We start from the raw sequence: 18,623 nt of genomic DNA, 5'->3' as shown, positions 1-18,623 counted from the left end.
GCACTAAGAAATGTTTAAAAACTGTTATTTCTGCCTTCAACCATAGTTTGATAAAAATGGTAAGATGAAAAATTTAAATCTTAAAATAGAAATTGAGTTACAGTGTTAGAGTAATTACAATTAAACATAGCTGTTATTCAAGAAGTCCATGGGATTAGAGCAGAAAGAATCTACCCCATACAACATAATCCGGAAAATCTTACACAGGTAAGTTTATTTTTGATAATTTGAATTGTTTCTTCATTGCCCAGAAACCCGGGCCACAGTAGTTCCATGATAAAAGAATAATGTCATTGTTAAATCTGTTAATTGTCTTACTGGAGTGTAGCTCAGTGGGAGTACGTTTGCCTAAGGTGTGCAAGGACTTGGGGTTTGATCTTTGTACTACTACAACAGTTAAAGACTTGACGTCCACGTACAATCATAGTTCATTCTTTGTGCTGAGTTCGACAGTGTGCATACTTAATTCTAAGCAGATGTAATTGGATCTCTGTGAGTTCAAGGCCAACCTTGTCTACATAAGAAGTTCCAGTCCTGTCAGGGCTACATAGTGAAGACCCTATGTTCAAAAAGGAAAAAAACAAAAGAAAAATGTTTCATAAAGCAAATATTTGAAACCAATCCATTTCATAAATAAGACATATGGATTTCTTGATGTTATTCGTTTGTTCATTTATTTATTTTTAATTTTGGTTTTGGTTTCTCTTTGTTGCCCTGGGTGTACTGGAACTCATTATATAGACCAGACTGTCCTTGAACCTGAAGATCCTCCCGGCTATATAAAACTTTTTAAACAAAAGGTTTTCTTATTACTTCTCGTTACTGTTGTCTACAATCTGAATGGAATAGTAGTCTTATGGCTTACAGTTTGGAAATGTGTAAAAAAATAAGACAATATGTGAATACTATGCTATGTCTAAACCAGTCACAAGTTAGTTGTAATTCTTAGAACATTTCCTTAAATGGTTTAAAAATAAAAGACGGAAGAAAACACTATTACAAATCTCTGCAGAACTATTTATGGTCTCATTCTCTTGCATAGTTTTTCAAAAGTAACTTGAATATTTAGAGTCTTTGTTTTCAAGAACTTTTGCCTCTGGATCTTTCCATCACCATTAATTTATCTATAATACAAAGACTGATTCCCTTTAAAAAAAAAAATCTTTTCATTTCTTGTGGCACATATACCTACCCTTCTTTTCCCTACACATTTAGAGGTAGCTTTTTTTTTTGGGGGGGGGGGGATTTTTGAGACAGGATTTCTCTGTGTAGTCCTGACTGTCTTGGAACTCATCTGTAGACCAGGCTGGCATGGAAATCAGAGATCCACCTGCCACTGCTTCCCTAGTGTTAGGACTAAAGGCGTGCACCACCACTGCCTGGCTAGATGTGACCTCTAGTGCTCTGAAAAGCCCTACAGTAGAGTTGCTCTTGTCCTACTCCCAGACTCCCTGTTTCTTCCCTTCTCTTCACTTTTCTTTTTTTTTTTTTTTTTTTTAAATCTTTGCCCAATTATTCTTTTCCGGTATCTTTGGTTGACTAATGTCTTTTTCTGTCTGCCATGAGTTGTGTTCTTCCTGTATATACTGACAAGTCCATTTCTTCTACAAAAATTATAACTCCAAGGCTCACGTTTTTTGATTTTGAAAATTGAGGTAAATTGCTAAGTATTTTGAGATTTTTTTTTTTTTTTAGCCTTGAGGATCATTTTATTTGGTTTTGAGTAACTACACAGCAGACGTGTAGCTTGGTAGCTGCAAGAAGGAAGGTGATGATGACAACGTCATCTTCTGAGCCCTTTTGAGTTAGGGTCAGCAGTGGCCATGAAAACAGGGAATTGGGGGTTGTTCAAGGAAAACAGTGTCAGGGCAAGCATTCTTAACACTTTGGCTAAATTCAAAGGAGAGATACAAAGGAGAAAAGGTATTTTCTAATAAAAAATATGTATTTCATCTATCTTATCCATAATGTTGCTGAAAATATACACATTATATTTAGTACTTATTTCCATTTAACCATATTCAGAAAAATGAGGCAGACAGAACACTATATAAATCCTAAATAAACAAACCTTTTTTAAAAAAAAAAATGTGTGCAGTGATGTTACGATATGCTAGCTAAATTTGTGAAGTACATAGGACTTTTTGGATGGCTTCTGTGGCTCAAACTTTGTATGTGCTAGGCAACCACTTTAAAACTGTGATAATACCTGCAGCTCTGGATGAAAGGTTTTGTTATTGTTGTTGCTATTTGTGTGTGGTGATTTATTACCACACACAATTTATTACCACACACAATTTATTTATAAACTACTTATGATTTATTAAAGCTTGCCTGAGGATTCAGAAAGCAAAATCAGCCTCAAGCTATAGAGATCAGGCAGTATACACGTTTAATCCAGCATCCAGAAGCTAGGAAGTGGTACTATGTACCTTAAATCTTAGCACTCAGGATTAAGAGGTAGACAGATATCTTTGAGCCCAAGGCCACCCGGATCTACACAAAGATGATCTCTGCCCCCGGGATCACACGCCTTTAACCCCAGCACTAGATCGGTATAAAACATAGCAGGTTCTTCAGTAGTCAGTATCAGGCATTCATTATCCAGCCACATTGAGGATAGGAAGACATTGAAGTTTTACGATTCTCCAGCAACACTGAGGAGAGGTTGCAGTCTGAGGTTGGGTGGAGCCAGGATTGCCATTCATTCTGAGATAGATTAAGAGCTAGTGACCAGCATTTCTGATCTTTAGCTTGAAGCTTGAACCCAGTATCAGTCTCTGGGTCCTTTTATTTTTCATGCAACATGTATGTGTGTAGCTCAGTGTCAAGAGGCCCTTATACATATTAAAAAAGTACTCTACCACTGAACCACATCCCAAGCATGTGTACATAGGATTTGTATGAATGCACTATTATTTTAGAGTTACTTAACAAGGTTACTTTGAAGTGTTACATAGGTGTTTATGAAATAATGTATGTATAAATTTTGCTGAGTAATTTTTTTTTCCACAGACAAAAACCTATGATTCAGTTACAGATAAATTTATGGATTTCTCCTTTGAAAAGGTGATCATTTTTTTCATATGTAATAATTTAACAATGTTGTATATTATCTAATTATAAATTATAATTTATCAAAAATTGTTTTCCCCTTGCTTTATAAAGACACATAGTGCATATATGCTGTTTTACAAACGCATGGAACCTGAAGAAGAAAATGGCAGAGAATACAAATTTGATGTTTCATCAGAGTTACTAGAGGTAAATTAATTTAATTTTAGCAACAGTTTAAATTATGTTGGGTGTTTATGCAACAAATACCTCTGTCTAAAAGCGTGCAGCACAGCATTAATATCTGTAATCCCAACTAGATATCAGCATATTTACAAAAGTCATAGCTATACTGATTTTTGATGGATGAATGAAAATATATATGAGGGAGGTGCTGTAGTAAATGGCTCAGCAGTTAAGAATGCTTCATGCTTGACCTGAGGACCCATCACCCTTGACAGGAGCTCGCAGCCACCAGTGACTGAAACTCCATGGCTTCCAACACCTTCTTCTGGACTCTGAAAATATTTTTACTTGTATGTACACATTGCCTCCTTACACACACACACACACACACACACACACACACACACACACTCTCACACTCTCACACTCTCACACTCTCACACTCTCTCACTCTTTCCTGCCCCTCAAATTCTCTTAAGCAAAACAGTGCTTATTGGTATATTTAGTGACTGAAAGAAGACATGTTAATGTGATATTTAGTGTGTTGAAGAAGAAAGGTCAAACATGAGACTAAACAATTATTTATAAAAATCATCAGGGAAGATTGGAAAAAGTACAGTTTTAACATTTAAACGTACATTCTGTTAACTTTTAAATGCCGTTTACTGATGAAGTACAAAAGAATCATCAGTGAAACAAGGCGAGTGATGTTTGAAGCAGAACGACAAGCTTTGACTATGTTGTATCTAGGGACATACTTAATCCATGGCATAGAATTATGACTAAGAGCCTGGCTCTCAGAAATAAAAATGGATCTAGAAGTGAGACCGTGACCTGAGGTAAAAAATTTGGAATGGGACTTTGTTGCTGTTTGTTTTTTTTTTGTTTTTTTTTTTTTTGTTGTTGTTGTTTTGTTTTTCAAGACAGAATTTCTCTGTGGCTTTGGAGGCTGTCCTGGAACTAGCTCTTGTAGACCAGGCTGGTCTCGAACTCACAGAGATCCTCCTGCCTCTGCCTCCCGAGTGCTAGGACTAAAGGTGTGCACCACCACTGCCCGGCGTTGCTGTGAAAGTTTTTAATAAGATAGGCCGAAAGCTGTCATGACTCCTTAGCATTGTAGACATCAAGGGTCTAGAGATGCTCAAAAACTGTGGAACACTAGATATTCGCTTAGTAAACCTGTAATTTCCCAGTTACCTTGAACAGTAGCAGCCCTGATAAAACAGGCAAGGAAGGCGGGAGAGATAGGTGAATACTGTTTGTAGAGAATTAGTTATACCATCAATTGAGAATGAACCTACCCACTAAATATGGTGGCATAAGCCTGTAATACCAAAATGAAGGAGGATATACAGAGGATTGCTGAGATTTTCAGACTGGCTACACTGTTAGATCTTGTCTCAAATATAAAAAAAGAAAAAAATAAGAACATAGCATCTAAAGTTTCAAAATACATATAGAAGTGCAGGGCCAAAAAAGACATCTGGTAATAATATTTCAAACAGAAGATTGTTTTATATAATTTTTGAGGCTGAGGACATGTGCTCAGTAGTAGAGCACATGTTTAGTATGCATGGCACGAGCACCAAAATATGTTATTTATTATGGAGCTTTCTGACAAAGGCTAGAAGCATTGTTAGAGTTTTCTAAGGAATCAGGAAACAATGTCTAAGATGTGCCACAGATTTTTTAAGGATTTTATTTATTATGTGTAGAGTCTTCTGCCTGCATGCCAGCAGAGGGCACCAGATCTCATTCAAGGTGGTTGTGAGCCACCATGTGGTTGCTAGGAATTGAATTCAGGACCTCTGGAAGAACAGTCAGTGCTCTTAACCGCTGAGCCATCTTTCCAACCCCCACAGATTTTTATGTCCCCCTCTGAGACAGGATTTCATAGCCATGGCTGTCCTGGAACTAGCTCTGTAGACCAGACTGGCTCTGAACTCACAGAGATTTGCCTGCCTCTGCCTCCCAAGTACTGGAATTAAAGGCATGTGCTATTACAGCCCAGTTACTGCCATGTAATTTTTATTATCAAATTTAAACATACCCTACTCTTAAATCCTGTCTTTATCAAAATGTAGCATGATTTATGTTTTCTTATTTTATATATTTGCTCTTTAGACCAGCTTTCAGAGCTCGTACTTCAAAATTTTTATAAATAATGTAAAAGCCTGTGATCTCTGATGTAGTCAGATAAATATTTTATAAAGGGCAAATTGTGGGGCTGAATCAATGGCTCATTGGTTAAGAACACTTGTTGCTCTTACAGAGAGAGAACCTAGGTTTGGCTCCCAGCATCCTCAAGGTAACTATTTGTAACTTTAGTTGGAAGAGTTCCAACACCCTCTTCTGGCCTCCATTAGCAAGAAGTATACAAATGGTGTACATACAAGCATGCATATACACACACACATACACAAAATAAAGATTTTTTTAAAGGGGGATTAGAATCCAGGTGTTGGTGTCACACGCCTTTAATCCCAGCATTCACTTGGGAGGCAGAGGCAGGTGCATCTCTGTGAGTTCGAAACCAGCCTGGTCTACAAGAGCAAGTTCTGGGACAGCTTCCAAAGCCACAGAGAAACCCTGTCTCGAAAAACTCAAAAAAATTAAATAAAAGGGGGTTAGGTTTAGTAACAACCTCTCTTAAAGATATTTTAAAACTTTATGTGTTTTGCCTTCATATGTCTGTATGTGCATCATGTGTGTACTTGGTGTCTACAGAGGTCAGTAGATATTGGCTTTCCCAGAACTGGATTTATGGGTGGTGATAAGCCACCAGGTCTCTGTTGAGAGCTGAACCCAGTTCCTCACACAAGTGCTGTTAATATCTGAGCCTCCTCTCAAACCCTAGAATCTACTTTTATACTCCTTATACCTGGAAGAAAAAAGTCAATATGAATTTTAAATGCATATTTTTGTTTGTTACCTTTGTAGATTTATAGACTATACTGTTTCTTGTTAAATAAAAATATTAAAATATGTTAGTAAACTGCTTTTTGATAAATGCTAACATTTTTTCTCCAGTGGATTTGGCATGACAACATGCAATTTTTACAAGACAAAAACATTTTTGAACACACTTATTTTGGGTAAGTTTGGATAAATTTAGTCTTCTTCCTTATTTTCTATTTCTAAATAAAGTCTTCTGTAAGAATTTAAGTAACTTTTTTTAAATTTCAGGTTTATGTGGCAGCTCTGCAGTTGTATTCCAAGTACATTACCAGATCCTAAAGCTGTGTCCCTAATGACAGCAAAGGTGATGACAAGCTTAGACAGCTTTGTTAGACTTACTGCTTTGCAATAATTATTTTTTGCTCAATTAAATCTTTTTTTTTTGACAGCTAAGTACTTCCTTTGTTTTAGAGACATTTATTCATTCAAAAGAGAAGGTATGCGTTTTTGTTCTATAGATTTTTGTTTGTGTCAGTTACATTTTTTAAAATTATATTTGGTGTTTGTTATCATTGATTTAAGTCTTACCTGACTTTTTTTCTTTGCACATTTTAGCCAACAATGCTTCAGTGGATTGAGCTACTGACCAAACAGTTTAATAATAGTCAAGCAGCCTGTGAGGTAAGATGACATCAAACTGCACTCCTTAAAATTCTCTAATTCGAAAGTTTTTTTCTTTTAAATCTTAACTGAGATGATGCAGCAAACTTGTTTTTTTTTTTTTAAGATTTTTTTTATTTGAATTAGAAACAAGATTGTTTTACATGTCAATCCCAGTTCCCTCTCCCTCCCCTCATCCTTTACCACCCCTTACTCCCCCAACTAAAACCCTACCTATTACATATCCTTTCTGCTCCCCAGGGAGGGTGATGCCTTCCTTAGGGGGTCATCAGATTCAATCATATCCTTTGGGATAGGGCCTAGGCCCACCCCCGTGTGTCTTGGCTCAGGGAATATCCCTCTATGTGGAATGGACTCCCAAAGTCCACACCTATGCTAGGGATAAGTACTGATCTACTACAGGATGTCCTGTAGATTTCCGTGGTTTCCTCAATGAAACCCACATTCCTGAGGTCTAGATCAGTCCCATGCTGGTTTCCCAGCTGTCAGTCTGGGGACCAAGAGCTCCCCCTTGGTCAGGTCAACTGGCAAACTTGTTTTTATCTGTTAGGAGTCATTTCCCTGTAAGGGTCTTCCTAATATTTATCACTTAGAAAGTTATAGCTTATATTTCAAATCTGTTATAAAGATTGAGGTATTAATTCATTTTCATAGTCTTGGATTTTCCCCTTAGTATTACACAGGTATAAATAAGACTTCAGTCTGGGTGTGATCCTGCACAACAATAATCCCAGTACACAGATGTAAGAAACAGGATAATCATGAGTTAAGGCCAATCTCTGCCTGTGTGTGTGTGTGAGTGTGTGTGTGTACAAAGAAACAAACAATGAGTATAGGGTCAGCCTGAGTTATGTAGTAAGACTGCCTCCCAAAAAGAGAGCTGTCTTTCTCTGCCCCTGCAGTCCTGGCATTAGGTGTGTATCACCGTGCCTGTCTGATGCTTGTGTTTGGAATCCAGGGCCTTACATGCTATACAAATGTTATATCACTGAGCTAAACTCTCATCCCCAGATAATTCTTTACCCATTTTGGTTTGATTCACCCCCCTAGCTTGGAAGTGTAATTGGTAAATACAAAATGTGCACAATTAAGATGTAGAATACATTGTCTTATGATACATATGTACATTGTAAAATATTTATCACAATGAAATTAGTAAATTGTTGACCCGGTAGACACTATTTTTGTTGTGTGTGAATGAAGATACTTAAGATAGACTCTCGGCCTAGCCTGTTGCAAGTAAACCATTCAGGCTTGATAACCAGTTAACTGTGCTGTATGTAGTACCCCTAGAATTATTCTTCCTATAATCAAAACTTTGCTTGCTTGAGCCACAATCTTTCCATTTTTCCTACTCCTCACTTAACTTGTTTTGTTTGTTTGTTTGATTGATTGGATTTTGTCATGTTTATCATTTGCTGACTTTGAACTAAAGGCAATCATTTTGTCTTCAGCTCCTAAATACTGGGATTACAGGTGTGCACTGCCACACTAGGCTCATAATTACTTTGAATTTTAATATAAAATAATATATTCAGGAGCTAGCAAGATGGCTAATAGCACTTGCTGCACAAACCTAAGGACCTGAATTGAGTCCCTAGGAACCACATAAAGATGGGAGAAGAGAACCTTCTCCTGAGCCCATCTGATTCCCACATGTTTGCACATACACCATGGACACATGCATGTAGAGTGGCCCAATGGTTAAAGAGCACCAACTGCTTGTCCAGAGGACCTGGGTTCAATTCCCAGCACTCAAGCGGCAGCTCACAGCTATCTGTAACTCCAAGGTCTGATACCTTCGCACAGACATACATGCTAGCAAAACACCAGTGCACATAAAATATATTAAAACTAAATTACTTAATACAATGTTTTGTTAACAACCAAAAAAGTATTAACCATCCTAGTAATTCTAGATTTTGGTTCTTTTTTAGTCATGGGAAATAGTGGCATAGTGCATAAAAGATGAAATTAGTTGAAAATTTTTGCTTTCTTATATCCTCCTGTAATTTTAGCTTTTAGTAGTACAAAAAGAGAACCCAATCATCAGAAATTTCATAAAATTTCTAAATAAAATAGGTGAAAAGCCAAAATGAAAGGTTGCTTTGCCTGCTACCCAACTTCCACAAAGTAATTTTCCATTCCTAAGCTCTTCTCTGATGCCTTCTTTCAGCAGATATGCTTACAGACCAAGCTCAGAAAGCGTATCTTTTGTTTTGTTTTTTTCTAGACAGGGTTTCTCTGTATAGCCCTGGCTGCCCTGGAACATAGACCAGGGTGGCCTTGAACTTAGAGATCCACTGTCCTCTACCACCTGAGTGCTGGAATTAAAGGTGTGTGTAACTCCACCCAGCTTCATATATTTAATAATATTCAATATATATGTCTAACAGATGAGAAGTAAAAAATCTGTAACAATAATTCAATTTCTTTGACTAGAATTAAGTAGTGTTTTTGTTTTTGTTTTGTTTTTTTAACTTTCAGCAAATTATTCTTTGCTTAGTTTTCTCTGTTGCCAACAAGCTGTTTTCAGATGTTTTGATTCAGTGTTCGGACAAGATGTACATTTTACATTTCTCTAAAATCTCTTTTCATCTATCACAGTTACTTTCCTTCTGTCTCCATGCCACTTTCTATTCCTTTTCTTTAAGCACCTCAGATTGCCTTCTTGTCCAATAATGAATTGATGTCTGTGGAGTCCTATAATGAAGCAATCCTTGGTATTTTAGGCTTAAGATGTTGTAACAATTAGAGAAGCCATTTTAGTAAGAAATTAAAATGATGGAATCATTAAGTAAATATCCTTATGTGAGTTTTGCCTCATTTAACTTATTAAGTAATATGTGAATATTAAATCATATTCTGTTTTCTTACAGTGGTTTTTAGACCGAATGGCTGATGATGACTGGTGGCCAATGCAGATACTAATTAAATGTCCTAATCAAATTGTGAGACAGGTAAGGAAAGATACCTTTTTAAAAAAAAAAAAAAAAGAAGTGGCTTTCAGTTTATTCTAAATTGGCCTAAAATGGCATTAAAAATGATTTGCAAAGCTCTGTCTCCTATCATAGAAGTAGTTTGCTTTATTTTTCATCTCTTTTAACACCAGTTGTCACTATGAAGTGACAGGAACTTTCTCCTTTATATAAGACCAGCTGTTATTGCTGGCTTTTCTCATCCTCACAGAGTCTACCTAGAGTATTGTAGTGACCCACAACATTACATGAATAGGGTAAATTTATTCTTGTTCCAACGTCTGAATTGCCAAATGGATCGAAATTCTTTTTGCTTAAATCATTAGAAAATTTATCCAGTGAATATTTAAACATTGTTTCATAGCCATGTTTGCTGTATCAAAACTTAATATGAACTATGCCACTTGCAGTTGTTCTTAAAGGGTAGTTCTTTTGGTATGAGAATTAGCAGTATTGTGTATTCAGAGACTTTTCTGGTAATGAGCTATAGAAAAGGGTAGTCTTCAGACAAGTCTTCTGTAAAACTCACTGAGAAACATCATCACTTCAAAGAATCTAGTGGTCTTCCCCTCATGCTTTCAACTCCTCATAACTACTGTTCTGCTTTCCATCACTGTGGATTGGCCTACTTTCAACATTTTATGTAGATTCATGGTGTTTTCTTTCAGGACTGGCTGTTTTGACTTAACTTTCTTAAGATATGTCAAAATGTGTGTCTGGAACTGAATATGGTAGCTCATGCCTTTAATCCTAGCATTCAGAAGACTTGGTTAGAATTACCATGAGTTTGAGAACAGCCTGGGCTACAGTGAAAGTGTTCTTAACAAAAAGAAAAAATATATCCTATCTTTACTTCATCTCTCTCTCTCTCTCTCTCTCTCTCTCTCTCTCTCTCTCTCTCTCTCTCTCCCCCCCCCCCCAAGCAAATATTCCATTGACAAATTGGTATATTGTGTTTGTCTGTTCATTAGATGAACATGAGAGATTTTCACTTTTTGCTATTGAGCAGAGTCTGTCCTGGAACTTACTAGGTAGACCAGACTAACCTGACACTTTCCTGTCTCTGCCTAAGGAATGCCAGTGTAAGAGTGTGGGGCACCATATCCAGCTTTATTACTATTTTCTGACTGTTTTGGATGAGGTTATAGCCATTTGTCTATAAGATTTTGCTTTGATCAGTATTTTAATTTTGGTATGTATTTACAAGTGGATTCCTAGTCACACAGTCATTCTTACATTCAACAGTTTTGATTTTACCACAGAGTCTGTAACACTATATTTCTCTTAATGAATATATGTGGGCTTCAGTTTCATTGTATCTTCTCTAACACATACATACCAGCTGAGAATGTGTCATAAAGCTTTTGAGTTTGGTATCCATATTACTGAAACCAATAGTTTGAGTTTTCTTGTCATAAAGCTAAATTTTTAAAAAATAATTTTCTGGTGGTGGGAAATTGTACCCAGGACCTTGGTGCATAGTGGGATTCACTCCACCATTGAGCCATATCTGCAGTCTCTGACTATTACTACTCAAATGAGGTCCTGCTACATAAAGCACAGAGTGGCTTCAATGTGCAGTGCTCATGCTTCTGCCTCCTGTGTAATAACATTACAGGTGTGTGCCACACCTAGATGTGCTACATCTGTAGTGTCTGTAACCTAGTGTGAGTTTCTCCTTTACAGATGTTTCAGCGTTTATGTATCCATGTGATTCAGAGATTGAGACCTGTGCATGCTCATCTCTATCTACAACCAGGAATGGAAGACGGGTAAGAAATCCTTTTAGAAAAAAAGACTTTTAAAGTATATATAAGGAGATATTGGGCTGTGCTACAACAATTTGTCTCTAATAATGCACATCAAGAAAGGATATTTGTCGAGTTTTTGACTAAGCGCCTCTAAGATTCCCAGCAGCTAACTCTTGTGTGGATTGATAGAATCTCAGTATTAGGAACATAACTACTTACATCATTGAAGTTGATATTTGTTTTGACAAAATTAAAGGATGTAAGTTGGAGTTTTAAAAATTGTTCTCCTAGCATGGTGGTGCACACCTTTAATCCCAGCATTTAGGAGGCAGAAGCAGGCTAATCCCTATGAATTCAAGGCCAGTCTGATATATAAAGGAATTCTACAATCAGACCTTGCCTCAAAGGGGGGGGAAAAAAAAAAAAGGAAATAGTTTTGCCTCAGACAATATCTGTCTGCAGATTCATCATGTTCTATAAGGTATGTTTGTTTGTTTGTTTGTTTTTCAGGTCAGATGATATGGATGCCTCAGTAGAAGATATTGGCGGTCGTTCATGTGTCACTCGATTTGTTAGAACTCTGTTGTTAATTATGGAACATGGTGTAAAACCTCACAGCAAACATCTTACAGAGTATTTTGCTTTCCTTTATGAATTTGCCAAGATGGGTGAAGAAGAGGTAAGGCTAATTCTTACTCATTTGTTAGTTTTGAATTACATACTTTTTAGCATACCAATTTGTGTTTTATGTAAAAATTTAAATCTCTTGTTTTTAGAGCCAGTTTCTGCTTTCATTGCAAGCCATATCTACAATGGTACATTTCTATATGGGAACCAAAGGACCTGAAAATGTAAGTATAGTTCTGTTAGTATCAGTGCAGCAAAGTACATGGTTCTGGTAGTCCACATCATGCAGGATTATGATAATCCTAGAAACCCTTAAAGTTCTTCTGTTATCTTGTCTGGTAATGTTAAAGGTCCTAGGTTTATTGGTCTTGGTGCTATTACTTTAGTGCCTGTACCAAGTAGAAAACAAATTGAGTGTTGTTTCATTAGTAGGTATGGAACAAAGCAAATAGACATCCTCCTAGTTGCCACAACTTAACCATGGCATGTGTGAAGCAATGTGTTGTTTTGACTTATGATTTTGGTTGTCACTCTTTACTATTAAGTTTTTCAGAGTTTTCTGAAAGTTTCAGTAGCTAGTCAATTTAATATTAAAGTATGGCTGGAATTTGTATTGTGCCTGTGACAGTTACATTGGATTTTATGGCCTACGTGTAATATTTCATTTAACCCTTCTCATATCCTTAAGAGAGAAGTACAGATGAGGCAATTGAAGCTTAGAAAATTTCACTTGTTTTAAATCACAAGTTGGGCTTTGATCCAAGATCAGACTGCTGAGTGAAAAGTCTCTTAAAAACCATGGTACTTGGGGCTGGAGAGGTGGCTCATAGTTTAAGAGCACTTGCTGCTCTTCCAGAGGTCCTGAGTTCAATTCCCAGCACCTACATGGTGGCTCACAACCATCTGTAATGAGATCTGGTGCCCTCTTCTGGTGTGTAGAGAACTTTCAAACAGAACTTTCCATGCATAATAAATAAATAAATCTTTAAAAAAATTAAAAAAAAAAAAAAAAAAGCCGGGTGTTGTTGGCGCACGCCTTTAATCCCAGCACTCGGGAGGCAGAGGCAGGTGGATCACTGTGAGTTCGAGGCCAGCCTGGTCTCCAGAGCGAGTGCCAGGATACGCTCCAAAGCTATATAGAGAAACCCTGTCTCGAAAAACAGAAACAAAAAAAAAGCCACGGTGCTCTCTTAGAGTTCATGAGTTGGTTTAATCCAATTCCTGCCTGTATGGTTTTGCTTGCTTCTTGTACTTTTCTTTTTCTTCTTTTCTCTTCCTCCCCTCCCTTCCTTCCTTCTTTCCTTCTTATCATGACCGGATCTTGTTAATGTATCCTACCTAGACTACCTCAAACTTAATTGTCTTAGCCAATTGAGTACTACCATTCCTGATAGTCTCTTGAGTTAAGAGCCTGAATGAATATCTCTTTGAAATATCTACTACTTAAATTATCTAGAAACTACAACTTAAGATGTCTTTCGTATGTATGACTGGCATTTTTATTCAGTAAGAAATACTATTTTATCATATTAATATTTTTTATCTTAATCATTTAAAGAGCTTGAATCCAACAAAACAGAAGTTATTAAAGGGTTTATCCAGGATTAATAGTTTTGGGAACTGTGTTCTGTTTAGTTCCTTTAACTTACCTAAAAGTATCCTGATTATCTTTTAGGCTGTATCAAGGTAGAGTTTGACCTTTGAATTATTTTTCCTAATAAATGCTCCTGCCGCATCTTTCTAATACTTCCATTAAAATAAGTCAGCTGTTTTCAGTATGATACTAAGAATAATAGCATATTGAAATTGAATTTTGTTCCATTAGCCTCAAGTTGAAGTCTTATCAGAGGAAGAAGGGGAAGAAGAGGAAGAAGAAGAAGATATACTCTCTCTGGCAGAAGAAAAATACAGACCTGCTGCCCTTGAAAAGATGATAGCTTTAGTTGCTCTTTTGGTTGAACAGTCTCGCTCAGAAAGGTGAAATGTTTCAACATTCAAAATGCTTACAGCGTGTTTGGTTTTATTCTTTATACATAATTGTTCTATCACTTCGGTTTTTATTACATAAATCTTTTAAAATAATAATATCACTTCAACTCTTGTGGCTCACGAATTTCAATCCTTTCTATCTAAATCGTCTGAGTCGTGCTAGAAACAGCTATTGAAAGAAGTCTGTAGTGAAATATCTGGCAAAAGTAAAATGGACATTCATTCTTTATCCCAGCAACAATACTCCAGTGATCTGCCCCCAAACAGAAAGATATATATGGAGAGGTATTTATTACAATACTATTTGTAGTATCAAAAAATTGGAGACGGCCAAATGTTCACCAGAAGGGGACGAGTCATTGAAACATCAAGAAATCCACTCAAGTCCACTATAGTTTTGTTTTTTTTTTTTGTTTTTCTTAATGAAATGTGGAATTCACCTGTGTTAACATGTAGAAATCTTTATTATGCACACATCTGCCCTTTTCCTCTCCTCCCTTCAAAAGTCAAGGTAGAGAAGGTTGTATATAATATGCTACTTTTAGGAAAAGGGAAACTAAGAAAATGTATGTGTATGTAGCCAATCCTCATTCATGCATTTCCAATTTACAAAGTCACATACTTGCTATATTTATCCGTAATGAAAAAAAAAAAATCAGTACTGTGAGGAGCTTTCACAGTCATCCACAAAGACCTATGATGTTCAGAATGGTGAAACATTGGCGTTTCCTGCACATGCTTTCCCAGCTGAGGTCAAACAAGGCAGTGATCTGCTGTCTTGTTTTGATTTCTATGTTGTAAACAAATGTACTTTTCATGATGTATGCCACATTTAAAATATATTTGTGCTTTTCCTTTGGTATGTCACTGTTTAAATGGTTCCCAAGAATAGTGCTGAAGTGTGCTGTTTAGTGTTCCTGAGCTTAAGGAAGGATGTGTGTCCCCCAGTGGAAATGAATATAGTAAAGTTTCATTCAGGCATGAGTCCAATACTGTTGGCTGTAAGTTCACTGTTAATCAATCATACATATTAAATAAGGTGTCATTAAACAAAAACACCTGTAAAATATGGTATTGTATTGCTCAGTTGATAACTGTGTGACAACATGTTCACAGGGGCCTAGTTCTGTTTCGTTTCTGTAGCAATGATGATTTGGTTTTTGGTAATTCATTGTTTGTACTGTTTCATAGGATGTGACTATTCAAATATCAAGAATTAACTATAAATCAAATCATCAATTAATAATCTGGTTTTGAGAGAAAACAAGATTGCGGGCACAGAAATTGAAACTTGACAAAACCAAACGTTTTCGTTTTATAGAGTTAGCTCTCAAATCCTGTAAATGTTTTGTATAATTATAAGTAAGTATATAAGAAGCAGTATTTTAAAACAAAAGTGAAGGTGATACAGCCACTGGAGAGGAACTAAAGAACATGTTTGCTGTCATTTTCTAACAGGATGTACATGAAGGACAAGAATTAATTGCAAAATTATTTTTAAGCTGTCTTAATAATCATGTTGTTGCTAATATAATTAGAAATTATTCTGAAGGTATTATGTGCTCAGGTACTGGGCAAGAAATGAGTGAGATTCTTGGAATGTTTTTGTTTTGTTTGGTTTTGTTTTGTTTTTTACTTTAAGAAGTATAGAGACTAAATAGACTACTCTGGGGTCATGTACTCAACAGTGTACTTTAGGAGTTTCTGTTGCTTTTATGTTGAACAAGGTACACATCAAAAGTAAGAATAACTGTGATGGAATGTAAAACACATCAAGATGTTTACACTGATAAGCTCAGAATGATACCATAAAAGAAAATCTGAAAAACTTGTTGGCAACCTTTGACATATACTGAGAAAGCAAATCTTTATTTTGAAAACTGGAAAGGAAATGGTGTAAAGGATATGTTTATCTTACCTGCAAGAAATAAAAGTTGATGTCAACTGAGTGGTGGATGAGGGAAAGTTCATCAATACAGAGCTGTTTCAACTAATAAATGAGCAAGGAGTGTTGGAATTAGAAAATCACTCTCTTGACCCTAAGTGAAATAATGCTTCCAAGGTCATCACTGGTGGAAAATGTCATAAAGACTAACCCTTCATTATGTGTCTCCCTGAGGAAAGTCCACATCACATCACCACCTACAAAATACCCTTCATTACAAAGTGAAGCCTAGATCTGATCAAGTCTTTAGATCTGCCTACCATTTTACAGGAGCAGAGGAATGTGTTAAAACAACACCATCAGGATACAATTAGCAAAACATAAATATTGGAATCGCTACAGGACAAACAAGCTGCTTTCTTCAATGGATAAGTTGCAGTGAAGTGCCAAGGGAAACCAGTAGATAAAAAATTTTAAAGACATTAAAACCAATTGTAACAAAAGACTTTCATTCAGATCCAGATTGAAACAAATTAACTATAAAATATTTTTTAGACACCTTAGTAAATTTGTACACTGATATTGTAAGATAGTAAGGACTTGTTGCTTTACTTTAGGCATGAATAATGGTACTATGGTTATGTTTTGTTTTTTTTTTTTAATTTTCCTGAGATGTATTGAGATTTTGGATTAAATGATAAAATATCTGGAATTTGCCTCAGAATAATGCATATTGAATGGCTGTTGGTAAAAGTGAAACAGGATTGGCTAATATTTGGGTAAATTTGAGTGATGGGATACTTGGCAATATGCTTTTTTAAAAAATATATCTGAATTTTTGTATAAGTTAAATGCATTATATTTCTTAGAATTTCATTTTGTTTTAAACATTTATGTCAGAAAAACAGCTGTCAAAATTAAATTAGGCCCATCCTAGCATTTTAATATATTAATTCTATTGATTTTAATGAATGAAATGGAAATAAAGTAGACTTGGTGTTCCATATTCCAATCTTGGAAAATTACCCAAGATACTTAGCTAGCAAACCTAGCTATCAACTACTTCCCCCCAAATTTTAGGATGGCAGGTTGATATGATTATAATAGAATTGACAGGTTTCATGCATGTCGTGCTGTTAATAGCTACAAAGTAGTACACATGGAAAAGATTTATTTCCACTAATATTTTCTTTTAGGCATTTGACATTGTCACAGACTGACATGGCTGCATTAACAGGAGGAAAGGTAATACCTTTACTAATGTTAAACAGTTTAACCATTATAAAAGTAAATAATATAACGTTCTTAAATGAACAACTTTTGTTCTTAACAGGGATTTCCCTTCTTATTTCAACATATTCGTGATGGCATCAATATAAGACAAACTTGTAATCTCATTTTCAGCCTGTGTCGATACAATAATCGACTTGCAGAACATGTAAGTACTGAAAGCAGTCTTTCAACTTTTTTGATAATTTTTAAAAGAATATTCTGAAATCCTGCTTTTTCTGTTTCAGATTGTATCTATGCTTTTCACTTCAATAGCAAAGTTGACACCTGAGGTAAGTAAGAGTTTGATAATAAGAATATAATTTGAACTAACAGTTAATTCTCCTTTTATTGCAAATATAATTTTCCAACTAAATACAAATTTATACATATAAATTCAGTATATCAGCATGCTACTTATATGCCAGGCTTCAAAGTTATTTGGCTTAAGGTATATGTCATAAACTATCCAGGATTCTGTATATATGCAGGAATATATGGATAGCAATGTACTATCCATATCCAATAGAAGCATTTAGCAATCGCATTACTCAGCAGACAGAGGAAGGTGGGTCTCTGTGTTCAAGGTAGTCTTGTCTTTGTAGTATGTCCTAAGAGAGCCATAGCTACATAGAGAGACCTTATCTCAAACCCCCCCCACCCTGCTCCAAAAAAAGAACAAACGTCTTCTTTTTTTCATAAAAAGAAGCCTTTAGCTACTTTAATAAATGTTCAATATCAATATAAATGCTTTCTTTAGGGGTGTTTAGGGATGAGAAATTACTACCGGAAGCAATACAAGGTTTTCAATAAAACACATGTGTTTTATTGGTAAAATTTATTGACAATTAGACAGTAAAAATGAGTTTCAGAGATTGATTTTACAACGTTGAACTATAGCAAATAAAGCATTTTCAAGTACACAGTATGTTGAGAATTGATTTGTGTTTTTACTACAAAACAAGGTAAATATGTGAGATAGCACATGTTAATTAGCTGTATTTAGCCATAACATAGTGTATATATATTACAAAATATTACCTAAATATTAAATATATAAAATGGTTAGTAGTCAATTTATAATCAAATAAACATCTTGAGTTTCCTTTTTTCTACGTTCATTTGACATCCAGAAAAATCTATTCAATGTTGCTTCTGTGTAATTGGTTTCATCTTCTAATTCTTCTGTTGTTCATGATTTATGGTAGTTCAAATGCAGGAGTGCTGACTAAGCTCTGCCAACTCAGCAGAGCAGATTTAAATAAGGCTAAAACAGTGTGTGTCTCAAAAAGTTACGTATGTCTT

The 18,623-nt window shown here is 35.7% G+C and overlaps 1 protein-coding gene across 4 annotated transcripts in view; it reads left to right on the top strand.

Moving 5' to 3' along the window:
- Usp34 (ubiquitin specific peptidase 34) overlaps nt 1-18,623 on the top strand; it is a 185,301-nt gene that overhangs the window by 139,552 nt on the left and 27,126 nt on the right. For all 4 annotated transcript variants that reach the window (XM_027388016.2, XM_027388017.2, XM_027388015.2 and 1 more), the window contains 14 exons: nt 3,016-3,069; nt 3,169-3,264; nt 6,271-6,335; nt 6,427-6,502; nt 6,588-6,635; nt 6,754-6,819; nt 9,699-9,779; nt 11,484-11,569; nt 12,059-12,227; nt 12,325-12,399; nt 14,001-14,152; nt 17,246-17,294; nt 17,383-17,487; nt 17,567-17,611. In XM_027388016.2, coding sequence (XP_027243817.1) covers nt 3,016-3,069; nt 3,169-3,264; nt 6,271-6,335; nt 6,427-6,502; nt 6,588-6,635; nt 6,754-6,819; nt 9,699-9,779; nt 11,484-11,569; nt 12,059-12,227; nt 12,325-12,399; nt 14,001-14,152; nt 17,246-17,294; nt 17,383-17,487; nt 17,567-17,611 — 1,167 coding nt within the window. The remainder of the gene's footprint in view (nt 1-3,015; nt 3,070-3,168; nt 3,265-6,270; nt 6,336-6,426; nt 6,503-6,587; nt 6,636-6,753; nt 6,820-9,698; nt 9,780-11,483; nt 11,570-12,058; nt 12,228-12,324; nt 12,400-14,000; nt 14,153-17,245; nt 17,295-17,382; nt 17,488-17,566; nt 17,612-18,623) is intronic.

This window comes from Cricetulus griseus (assembly GCF_003668045.3).
Source record: "Cricetulus griseus strain 17A/GY chromosome 1 unlocalized genomic scaffold, alternate assembly CriGri-PICRH-1.0 chr1_1, whole genome shotgun sequence".
Taxonomy (NCBI): Eukaryota; Metazoa; Chordata; class Mammalia; order Rodentia; family Cricetidae; genus Cricetulus; species Cricetulus griseus.
Note: the sequence above shows the minus strand (reverse complement) of the source record. Positions and strands in the feature narration are given on the sequence as shown.